The sequence below is a fragment of the Tauraco erythrolophus genome, chromosome 3 (assembly GCF_009769465.1).
Source record: "Tauraco erythrolophus isolate bTauEry1 chromosome 3, bTauEry1.pri, whole genome shotgun sequence".
Lineage (NCBI taxonomy): Eukaryota > Metazoa > Chordata > Aves > Musophagiformes > Musophagidae > Tauraco > Tauraco erythrolophus.
The window spans coordinates 79,781,824-79,794,181 of record NC_141467.1 but is presented as its reverse complement, the minus strand read 5'-3'; the positions used below and the strand labels follow the sequence as shown (position 1 = coordinate 79,794,181).

The 12,358-nt window shown below is 38.1% G+C and overlaps 1 protein-coding gene across 2 annotated transcripts in view; it reads right to left on the bottom strand.

Annotated features, from left to right (window-relative positions):
• Positions 1 to 264: 264 nt before the first annotated feature.
• Positions 265 to 12,358, bottom strand: part of PTDSS1 (phosphatidylserine synthase 1) — a 28,007-nt gene continuing 15,913 nt past the window's right edge. The window contains exons 7-13 of one of the 2 annotated variants that reach the window (XM_086609479.1): positions 10,645 to 10,786; positions 9,632 to 9,744; positions 8,043 to 8,108; positions 3,623 to 3,722; positions 2,371 to 2,439; positions 1,771 to 1,840; positions 265 to 418 (exon numbers count right to left, since the gene is read on the bottom strand). In XM_086609479.1, coding sequence (XP_086465605.1) covers positions 306 to 418; positions 1,771 to 1,840; positions 2,371 to 2,439; positions 3,623 to 3,722; positions 8,043 to 8,108; positions 9,632 to 9,744; positions 10,645 to 10,786 — 673 coding nt within the window. In that variant the 3' untranslated portion in view covers positions 265 to 305. The remainder of the gene's footprint in view (positions 419 to 1,770; positions 1,841 to 2,370; positions 2,440 to 3,622; positions 3,723 to 8,042; positions 8,109 to 9,631; positions 9,745 to 10,644; positions 10,787 to 12,358) is intronic. The other variant, XM_086609480.1, reaches the window with a different exon arrangement.

The following is a 12,358-nucleotide window of genomic DNA, read 5'->3' as shown; positions in this document are numbered from 1 at the left end:
AATGCACTTGCAACACCTGAACACAAAACAGGGTGTACCTGCTATGACAAAATTATTTTTCTTTCCAACATACTCTTCATTAGCTTTTGGTGCCACATGCTGAAGAAACTAGATTTAAATCAGTGAAGGGCAAGTGCCAGCAGGCAATGATTTGCACCACGCTCCACCTTGATCATCCTTTTCTTCAACACCTCCTTTTTTAACTTTTAAATTGAAAACCCAATCTTCCATTTGGAAATTCAGAGCCAAGGCTGATTTTCTTTGTCACCTCTGGTCACACTGTAGGATGTTTTCAGAGACCATTCTTATTTCTTGCCGATCCCATTGGTTACTTTTGATTTGGAGTGCCGATTCCTCCTTCTAGATGAATGGCTTTCACTATTGACTGAATGTTTTGGTGGACTATTGTCAGCACCTGCTGAGAAATAAATATTTTTTTTTTACATACATACATATACATTTATTTTTTTTAATATTGTCAAGCTCTTGTCTAAAAGCCAGTAAGGTTTTCTAGAGCTACAATGTTTACAGTATGGATTATTTCAGGCTTATACAAACTGGTTGATACTTGTACTCCATCTAGTGGCCTTTTTTTTAAAAAAAAAAGCAATTCTTAAAAAACTTGCGTAAAATCCTCCAAAAAAATTCAGAAGTTCCCTATAGCAGAATATAGTGGTGAAACAGCCTCCATTTTAAATGGCATAAATAATTAAAGCTCCACATTTTTATGATTGGCAGAGACTACTACCAGCAGTTAAGAACTACGGATGTGAGCTCATAGATCCTTGTAAGGGTACATTTCTTGTTTTCAGTCTTTCATATGACAGACCATGTTTGACTCTGAGAAAGCAAAGGGAGACAATGAGGACTGAAACAAGAATTCAAGAGAAAAACATGAAAGATGCTGAATTTTGTAATTAATGAAATAACAGAAAGTCAGAGAAAGATTTACTTGGCCAAACTTTTCCAGCATATATAAACAGGAAAAACATTTTGAGTGCAAGAAATTTTTCTCCAAAACATAAAAATCCACAAATTTACTAAACTGAGAATAAATTAATGTCAGCATCCAGAAAAATCATGTATGAAATATAAAGAAGCTCTCCTGTAGGTGCTTTTCAAGCACATGATAAATGAGAAATATTTTTAATGATACAAACATCTGGAGCATAAAGTCTAACAGAGACAAGTTCCAGATGTGAATCTTGATATTTGTTCAATAAGCAAGACCACACTAAAGAGTTAATGGAGGAGGCAGGTAACTTAATTGGCCTATAGTGCAGGGAAAAAGAAGTCAGAGAAGGAGACTGCCTTTGCTTAGGACAGAGAACACTGTTTAAGACCATCAGCACTGCATTGACTAGGCACGTGTCAGTGAGAACACAAGCTCTAGGGCACGTTCTTAACTGTTTCTTACCAAGCAGGAACAAAAGCACAATGTACATTCATACGTTTCAAATCAAACATGCCATGTTCAGTGAGAAAACCTGCTCACAACAGTTATGGAATACGTAATGCCCTAAACCTACAAGAACAGCCTGAAACAAAGGCAGAAAAACTCAGTTGCTTCATTAAAAAATGAATACATTTCCAAGAGTTAGAAGAAAAAAACGTGGTAAAGCCAAGTGGCTTTGCAGATGATCTATCTGTATAGCTCCTGCAGGGATGTTTAAGTCCAGTTGTCTCCAAGATAAGCTTCTCAATCCTCATTTCCCAGTGCTGAGCCTTAACACTACCACTTCAAAAATATACGAGTAAAAGCACCGGTACCTCTGCTGAATTTAGAATGAAGCCAGGAAGCATCTGGACTGTATGGGCTGTCTTCACTTTCTGATAAGGTCTGCAAAAACAAGAAGGACACATGTCATTGGGATGCTGGCTCTTGTGATCAGCACTTCTCCTGTTTGCAATTAGACTTGTAAATTCAAACTGTGGCAGAAGTCCTCATAAAACATTCAGCCAGTACTTCAGACTTTTCCCTTCCTAGTTAGAAGGTACAACATAGACGATACAATCAGAACTCACCCCTTGCCACGTGGTCTGTTGTGTAACCAAGTATTCTTAATATTCCCTTAGCGTTCCACCTGTACAATGGGAACATCAGCCAACCATTCATCCCTGAACGCTTTGCTAAAATTACAGCCTCATTCTGAGTAACTCAGAGGAGAGCATTCTTTAGAAACCACAATGTAATTTGGGATTTGTCCAAGGACCGCTGAATTTGGAGTTCTTTCTATTGACTTCACTTAGGCTCTGGACCATCCCCCCCTCATCCCCATTTAAACTAGCTCTGGTAAAGAATTCTAATATCTAGGAGCATTGCAGTTTTAACTCTGGTATAAAACAAAACCAGGCGTCCTAATTAAGTACCTTTTCACGGAGGCCGTAGTATTCTGCGTACCAAACCATACCATATAAACACAGGAAAGTTGTAAAGGCCTAAACAAGGGAGGAGAAGAAAATGAAAAAATAACCTGTAAAACTTCTTCCAAATTCCTTGCTGACTCAAGGTTTCAGAGTCCCTGGAGATTCTGCACTCAGAGACTTTTATGCTCTGCTTCTCTCTGCATCGTTTGTCAGGATGAGTAAGACTCGTGCTTCAACTTCAAAGTACATATACATCGTGTCACCATGGGGTATGCAGACCAATTCTCAATGGGAGCATGAGAATACATACAGATCACCCACACACATGCAGGATACACTGTCAGTATGATTTTTGTCCTCACCCTGTACAGTCATCATACAAAGGCAGTTGGTAGGCACTTGCAGGTATATTATCAGGAACAACCAGTCTGGGAGAAAAAGAATTCTCCTTCTTCCTGCCCCATGCTTCAGGCTGGGTTACATGTTTGGTTTTGTGGTGCTCTGATCCAGGAAGCAATTCAATACTTTTCTCCTCTGAAGTTTCAGGAATAAAATTGTCATGCTAAGTAAGAGAACAATAAATTCTGACTCCCTATCACCTGTTCAAACTGCGTTCCCAACTAGAAGGGAAGTATTTATCTGTCAGCCCGTTATGAATGCCTTATTTTTCACTGACCATTAAAAACGTCTTTGGCATCGGAGTTACAAGTCTGGCAAGTCAAACATCCATTTACTGTTATAAAATGGGCATTTCATGCTGCATTTGCAGTAATCACACTGAAGTACAGAAAGTTGCAGGTTGAGTGAGAACGATTTGCCTGATAAAGCAGGATTGTTCATGTAGTTGTAAGACTTCAGTGTGAAACAACATGCACTACTTATTAACGGTATTCATTAACTCCTGTTCCTTTCCAGTGGGCGCTTATAGGAAGCACCTCCAAAGTTAGCCTCACTCGAACTGACATTTTCTCTCATAAAGATAAAAAGCCCTATAACTAGTGTTTGTTTCGTCATTAAGCACTGGTAAAGTGGCTGTATTCTGCTATGCCAAGAAATAAGAAATAAAAGTTATTCTAGTCCCTCCAAAGTGTGTTCTAAACGGTCTCGCATTTGGTTTTTCTAGGACGTGCACAAAGCTCTTTACCAGCATTCCCCCACAATGATCCCCTGCTGCCAATGTTCCGGAGACGAAGCTATTTAGATGCTTTCAATCCTTTTGCCATGCTTTATGTTTCACATGAGAAATCTCACTTACCACACAGAGAAGCCAAAACACAACATACAGTATTTGTGTTTTGGAAAAAAGATCCTGTCCAAACTTTATGCACACAATAGCTTCAAGGAAAGCAATGACCCTGTGGGCAAATGCGAGAGAGACACAGGGAGTGAAAAAGGGGTTACAAACACCAAGGATTTAACTCACATGTTCACAACCCAGATCCCAGACGGTCAGCTCTAAACATGCGCTACTCTCTAGTGAGCACACGCCTCCTCAACACCACTATTAACTGAAATTCTCTGAGAAATTTATTTTCCCTTCTATATTTTTATTCAGCATAAACAGCACACAAAAAGTGATCAAGTGGCAGTTCACAATTCCGCAAGCCTCTGCTTGTTCAGGGAACCAGCAGGAGCGAGTGCCAATAGCAGAGAATTTCTCTTAATACCTACCACTGTGCTTCAGCCCTCACCAGATATAAATTTCTTTTCCATGCTGAACAACCAACAGCCTCCCTGTTGGGTGAATTAGAACTATGGTTTGGGTGTTTCTCTACTGGATGTAAATTTACTACAGTTCTAAATAGGCTACTTTGCTTGCTTCAGATGAATTTTAATGAGAAAATTAACATGAAGCAGCATTTCCAGTTCTCTGAGAATCCACACATTTGTTTTGGTTTATGTGTAAACCCAAGTCCATGCTACAGTATCAGAGGATTTGGGGAGAAATGGAAGAGGAAAAATTGCAATGGTTACTTTTCTCTCTCTGGCATTATAAGAATCAAAACAAGCATCTTCAGCTCTCTCCTCTTTACCAGACGCTTACATCTTTTCAGGCTCAAAGCTACGGAGGCTTGTCCACCACTTGGTGGGGAACAAAGGGTTACAAATCCAAAGCTTCCATCATTTGCCATGGAAATATATTTACTTTGTGTAGGTCCTGGATACAAAATTACACTTTTTTAACATATGGAAATGTGTTTAACAAGCAGAAACATGACTGGTGCAGCAAAAGTGTGAAAAATTGACTTCTCAAGCTGAAGCAAATCATGAAGAAAACTATTAAATTTATAAAAGTTTAATATTCATTCAATAGTGACTTTGAGGTTGCACATGAGCACATGCATGAACACTTCTCCTCAAAGGCGTGCAGGCACACTTAACATCGGGTCAATTGTTCCAGTCTCCCAACCTCAACACTGCAGGACACATCCCCTAGCACCACTCTCCACAAACAGAGAGCTGCCGAAACCAGCTCTGCTGCCTGGCAGACAGGACCCAGCTCCCTCTGTGAATGAGGGAGCAAAGGTGTGTGCCTTAGTTAACCACTGGCATTGCAGAGATGGTCCTGGTGACAGTAATAAATTGCCGCTTTCTCTCTACCATCTGATGTGACTTGCAGCATGATGAGTGGGAATGAAACTTAGAATTGTAGAAGTAACATCTAATTGACCAACATTGCAAATTAATGAGGTGCACATGAGTAAAAAACTCAAAACCAACGTTACTCTGTTGGGTCACCAACTACTTTTTTTTTTTTTTTTCCATTAGTTTTATATTATTCTTACTGATTCAGCTGCAGATTTAAAAATAGTTAAACTGAACTACAGCAGTGGGAAAAGAAAGACCACCATCAGGAAACAAACATATGAGGGTATGATATACTCAAAGGTATATACAAAACAATAGGCTATTTTCAACAAGAACTCAAAAAATTATACAGCTGCTTGTGCTGCTTTTATAGGTCCTTTCCATTACTCTTGTCAAGAATACTTGGGTTATGTGCATCGTACAATACGACAGCTATTACAGTTAAAGAAGCAGTAAATCGAAAGATAGAAGAATGTTAACAAGTGAAAGGTGTTAGTGTCCTACCAAAGGGTGATGAGAATACTCAACAGAACTATAGACACTGTAAGTTTTCATTCAATCAAAATGGTCTTGTAACATCCTAACAGATATTCCTTTCTGAAAGGCTTCATCTTAACTAAAATGGTGCCATTTCCAGGAGATCTGTTGTGATGGCCTTATTCATGCCTTACAGCACTTACTGTCCATCTGTTGAGAGTGATGCTACAGTACACATTAAGCTGCAGACAATACAGTTTCATATTAATGCAAAGCACTGGGTTTTAATTGTTCCCATGGTTAGGCTGTTGCAAATTCAATCTGTGCCTTTAGGAGTGTTTCCTGATCACCATAGATATGAATATTTCATGTACTTGCCTTTAATTACTTCAGAAATTATATTCTGCTTAGTTAAATTACTGGAATAGTGCTGCTTTTCCAACAAACAGGAACTCCTAGTGTTGCTCTGTTTTTTGTAGCAGATTACAGAAGCAAGCAGTAGCAAGGTGAATACTTACTCCATGCACATTTCCCACAGTTAGATTGGACTGTAGATGAGTATTCTATTGCAGTTCTTATTATGCAATCATAAAGAGATATTTGAGCATCTATTTATTGACATAAATTACACTAACATGTTCAGTGAGAGCTCTGAACCAAGGGTGGTTGCTGCAATCCTTAACAATTTTTCAGAGCCAAGAGGCAAACATTCAGCATCGTATTTCCCTTCAGCTTGCAAAAGAATATGTTTACATTCTTTCTTTCCCCTGGATGAAACACAGAGAAGTTCATCTTTCTTTGAAATGCAGAACTTGAAAATTCTTCCTCCAAAATTATGAAATTGTTTTAATGTGCCTTCTTTAAGACTTCAAAATTACTGTCTATAGTTGAGAAAATGTCCATTTTTTATAAACATCTCAACTCCTAAATCATTTAAATACAGATTTCAGTAACATACCTATATCTATCTGCAAAATATCAACATAGTTGATCTGAAACTACTAAGATGTTTATGCACAAACAGAGCAAGGTTATTTGAATCTAATTATAAATTAAGTAGTCATATTAACTGTGTGATTAATTAGGTATCTTCAACACTAAAGCATCATCCATACCAAACCTAGAAAGACAGGTTACTCTGCTATGATCACTAAAAAAATCCAATGCCTTTTTAAGGACTGCATGTGTTACAGCCGCTCTTTAGGAATCAAAATGCATGTTTCAAGGAGTGGGATCCTCCCTAAGTATGGAGGTTTAGGCTTAAAGAAAACATCAACTCCTACTCAGCACCCATAAAATCAAACAGGAACAGAGTTACTACCTTTTGTATGTCCATTGGATGTTACAGTCATGAATTAAGACAGTAATAGATCTATTCAGGAAGGTGATAAATCAGTGAAAAAGATGAATATTTAAGCCCAGCCAAACCCAGGGAGACATGTGTCATGTTCTCCAGGGTACATTTAAACCAAGTAGAAATCCCTTCAATTACATTGCAGCATGCTCTGCTCTCATCTCAATTAAATGTTGAGAAAGGAGTATTCTTTACGGTGGTGTAGTGCACCTGAAAACACGCCTACCAGGCCAGCACTGTTCCTAAAACTCTAACATCCCTGAGACTAACAGTAAAGGTGAGATAAGTTTGCCAGAGCCCTGTCTCTAAATTAGTTCTGTGTATTTTATGGCTTATTGAAATGTTATTCCAATTTAAAACAGTAATAGATTTTTCTATTAAACATGAAAACGGTTCAGACGATTCTGGAAATAAGACATATGCTAACCTTGACAAAGAGAATGAAATGGCTGGTTTAATTTAAAATCATTGCCATCAGAAATTAGCTTCTTGAATAGTTTCTTAAAATATTTTTTTTTCTTTAAGATGTGGCTTAGGATCTTTTATGTTTTCCCATTTTTAAGTTTCCAAGTCATAAATCAAAGGGGACGCTATGACACTGCTTATTTCAAGAAGCTTTTACAATACTACAATAACACACAATCTGGTTTCCAGAACAGTACGTTTTAGTCAAGCCATCTCAAGAAGGAAGTTCTCACCAGAAACAATCATGCCAACTCTTCATTTAAAGGTTTCCTCCAAGACACACGTTGAAAGAGATTGTAGCCAAGCTAAACAACATTCATAGCATTATTCCTTTCCCTCTTTGAGAATAGAATAGAAATAGTTGATAACTGTGGTTTGTTTCACTGTCTTCTGTTGTGATTCCGTTAACAGCAGCAACACCCACCTTGATGGCCAGGTAAACATTGCTCCGATGACAAGCAAGTGGTAGAGGCAAAAGTTTTATCCTTCTCACCTGACTGAGAATATGGGCAGCAAGGCCAAGCTACTTTGAAGGAGCCTAGCTTTATCCAGCAGTTTTTAGTTCTTCCTTCTGTTCTTCTTACTCATTCCATCACTTCCTACATTCTACCTCCAAATCCAGAATTCTCCTTTCCTCTGAACTTGCAAACCAAAGTAAAATCTCTCCACACTGTTCTTTATACTAAAAACAACACATGACAAGGACTGGCTTCATGCAAAGCCTGCTTCTGTGCTGGACTCATACTTAACACTTGTTCCAGTGCTTCAAGAACACGGCAAGAACACTTACCCGAACACCCAGCACTGAGTTCCCACCCTCTTGCACTGCGTGTCTGTGAGGTAGGCATAGTATTGCCTGAGAAAGGAAACAAGAAAATTATTCAGTCAAGTTGAAAGTCCCCAGAGTATTTACATGTAGAAAACAAGTTTGTTACAAATGTATCTATACTGAAAATGAAGTGCTGATGTTGAAAGTCACACACAATCAACGCTGGATGTCTACCACATGGTTTCAATTCTAGTAGGACAGATTATCACATAGATCAAATAGCTTGAAACAACATAGAAAACAATCCTGAGAGCAAGGACTGGGAAAGTACCCAAACTAGTAGGACAACAAAGTTACATGTTTGTCTCCTGCCTCTCCACTAAATCTGCATTTCTTTTAGGCAAAGCACAACAGCTTTGAAAGAATTAAAGAATCCCCCGCTTTTCCACAGTTTGTCTTCAATTTATCAACAATTGCATTTTCTTGAGAAACGTGGGTTTGAATCTTTCAAGAAACTGAATATGGCTATTCCATATCCCAGGTGAGTGCTCTAACCACTGGCATGTTTTGCTCTTAAAAACAGAGTAGTATTTCTCACTATTTTGAAAACAGTCTGAAGACTTTTCTGCTCTGTTCTTTATGCTCTTTATGCTCCTAAATTTAAAGAGTTTAGAGGGCCAATTCCAAAGAAGTGGGACCAAAGTTCCTTTACTCAGTCTCTATCTGATTTCCACTGACAGATGGGCAAGACAAGTGTTATTAATCCAACAATACAAGGATAGTTTAAGAATTAAGACTTCTACAGGTTGGCAATTGTCATAAAAATACTTAAAAGCTCACCTAATACAGAAGCTTATAGGGTGTTTAAGGTGATTTAATTAACAGTGTGAAATCACTGCACACAACTTGGGACCTTAACCGCTGTGTTTCAGGAATAAATCAATGTGGCCGCCACTTAACTGTTCAAAGTAATTTTACTTTACTTATGAACTGAAAATTTCCTTCCTCTAACTTCACAGCTGTGTACATTCTACCTACCTCCAGCTATGTCACAGGAAAAAAAAAATTAAAGGGACTCTGCTTACAAAATGAAATAGTGTGCACGACAAAGGAGGTTAATGTTTCCATACAACTGTTAACACTGCATATATACTGTTCTATTACTAGGAATGCGGTAATGTTCTATCTTCTCTTACAATATGCTAACATTTCCAGCAGACAAACAGAATAAGGAGCTCAGTTAGAAAAATGAACAGCTCTGTTTTGCCTCATCTGCACTTTTGTGAGCATCTGACTCATCAACTTGGATACTTTCACATGCAGTCCTCAAGGATAACATATGCTAACTTACAAAACAGGGAGATGCTATACAAACAGAAGATGGAACAGACTGGTTCTGCATCCCTATGGAAACACAGATGTTTATATACACTTTACCATATTAGCTTTCTTGTCAGAAAATACACTTTATTGAAAAGTGATGATTGTTTTGCTTTTCATGGTGGCAAAAGCATAAATTTCTTGAAATGTGCTGTACTTATTCTCAAAGTATATGCAGCTCTTGGGTGCCTAGAAGTCAAGCTACTTTAAACTGAAGAAAAACAAATTACCTTACAGTGGGTGCTGTAATGATTCCTATGAAGAGAATTCTCCCCCAGCTTAAAGGGTGGCTTGCTTGGAACACAAAGATATGCTTCAAAAAGAATGTGTTCAACTCAGTCAGCTGAAAGAAAAAAAAAAGTTAGTTAATAGTTTTCAACTTATGTAAGTCTTAATGACTTACTACAGAAAATGTTCAAAGATTAATATGGGAACTAAAACACAGAAGGAGAACTATTTATGCCACACTATCGCCCTGCTGGTTAGATCAAGGATTTAAAGAGTCTAAGATTCCCACTATAGGACAAGGAAGGAATATACTAGTAAAACAAATAATTCTCCTCTAGACACCTCTATGAAAGTATTTGCTCTCTTTCCAGAAACCCATTATGGCACCACACACTAATTCACACTGCAGAGGTCTCCTGAGAACTTTCACATCCTAAACCAGGTATGAATGACTGACACAAAATTGTCAGAGGAGTAGAAGAGGTCATATAAAAAAAAAATATATCAAACACTTATGGTTCTCCTTTTAAAAAACAAATTCAGCAAATTAAAAAAAAAAGTTTTAATGAAGTCTGCTAGTATTTTCATGCAGTACCACCAAAGCAGCTGGGACATACTATGGAGTCTTGCTGGATCAAGGCCAGAATTCTGAGTATCAGAATATCTATACCACAGTCAATGGGAAAGAAAAATCAAAACAAATAAAAAAAATGCCACACAATGAAACCAAAACAAAGAAATCCCCACATCCCAAAACCCCACTGTCTAGCAGTTTTCAGAACTGTATCAATTGCAAAGAGCAATTTGTGTTTTTTTTCCACAGATTCTGTAATTACACTCCTGAACTATCATGTTACCCTCGTGAACAATGTCCTGACCAATTCTGTATTATCAATTCGTTTAACTGTGTATTTCAATGGCGGACATACATTGCATTAGAATATCTTCTAGCCAAACACAGCCAATAAGTAACTGAGCTGATGGCAGCTTTGATTTCACAGAACTTATTTCTTACCTGCCAAATGATCATGAAAAGGTAGATTCCAGCCACTCTTTGAAATGAAGACTTAGGGTCAAACCAGCGGACATAGGTCCAGCTGGCTGGGGTGAACTGTAATACAGCTCTTTTGATTTTCCCTGTGGTCGTGTGAATGTCCCTAAGAAAAAAAAAAAGAGAATGGCTGGAGTAAATACAAGGAATATGCAAGGGAAAAAAAAAAAAAAATGCAATAGTCATGTTACTGATGTCAGCACAATCACATTTTTTCACTAGACAGCAGAGATCTTCACAGACACAAATGTGTACCAGGCAAGGGTGAATTAAGAAATACCATCTATTAAGCATTTGAGTCAGGGTGCATTCTGCTATGAAAGCCCACCCTCCTCTATTCTCAGTCAGTAACTAACTACAAAACATATCTATCATCTCTACCATAAAGGAAATAAACAAGGATTACGATTCTGCAACCCCCCTTGGAAAACTTAGAGGATATTTCTTCCTAGTCTATGCTGCCACTGCTCTTATCCCAAAGACTCCTTGTTCTAGAGCTCACTGACATCAATCCTTTAAGAATCTGTCAGATTTGTTATTCATTAATTGCATAAGTGGCTGGCTCCACAAGGTTGAAAATACTGCACTTCCAGCACATGCAACTCCTGCTGTCCTGATATTAGATGTATGCGAAGCTTCTGGGGAGATGTGATAACACTGTTAAAAGTTAGAAGGCTTTTAAATTTCTGTTTGAAAGAAGATGTGAATGGAGGTTCATCTGTCAGATGTGTTACTCGTTCTTGCTTTTTATAACAGTAATTCAGATGAGCAACAGCATCCAAAGGACAGGTAACCTAAGAAAAAGTCAGACTTTCATTTTCTGAAAGAAGACTAGCAGGGCTAGAAGTCAGTTTCCACCCTGTTATTTCCCTGGCCCTTCTGGACAAAAAAGGAGATTCAGATTTGATATTTCTGATTCTTGTGTTCTTTTAGCCTAGTGAGATCTTAGGTTAGGGGGAACCTTCTAATCTTTAAGATCTGTTTATTCAATGAAAAAAAGAAAAAGAAAACAAAACGGCAGAAGCAAAAGCTTCTCATTCTATGCAGGTTCTCTTCATATTAAAGGTGAAAAAAAAAAATTACTCATGCATTTAAAAGAACGTGAAGAAAAATTATTTCACAAAGACAGTAAAGAATAGTCCTGCCATAGATATTCGCAGTTCTACCTTTCAGTGAACTCTCTAAAAACAGAAGGACCATCAGCTCTTTAATGGTCATTATTCCCCCCGAATTGAAATGCAGGAAAATTGAACTAAGACTAAAGGCTGGATGTTCATCAGAGCAATTAACAAATTTGAGAGTAAGAAAAGAAAGCAGTACAGAAGCTCATGTAGAGTACAAATTTAGAAGTCAAGATTTGAGCTCCTTTTTCATCTCTCAAGCCAACATCCTTTGGCAGTTCATTGTATTTGATCCTGTCTCATCTTTACCATTGGTAACATGCAGATAACCACACTTGCCACCAACTGGCAGGGAAGGAGACAGGAGAGGTGCAAAAGACCAAGGAAGAAACCGTACCTGGACAGCTAGGAACTGACACTTACTAGGAAACAAGCTGTTGCCCCTTTACACAACAAACACTACTTTATTTCGCAATTACTCCATTTATTTTACAGGGTCAGCAATGGGGTAAGGCAATTCACAGCACAGGCACAATCAGCCTGATGACTCTTCTGCA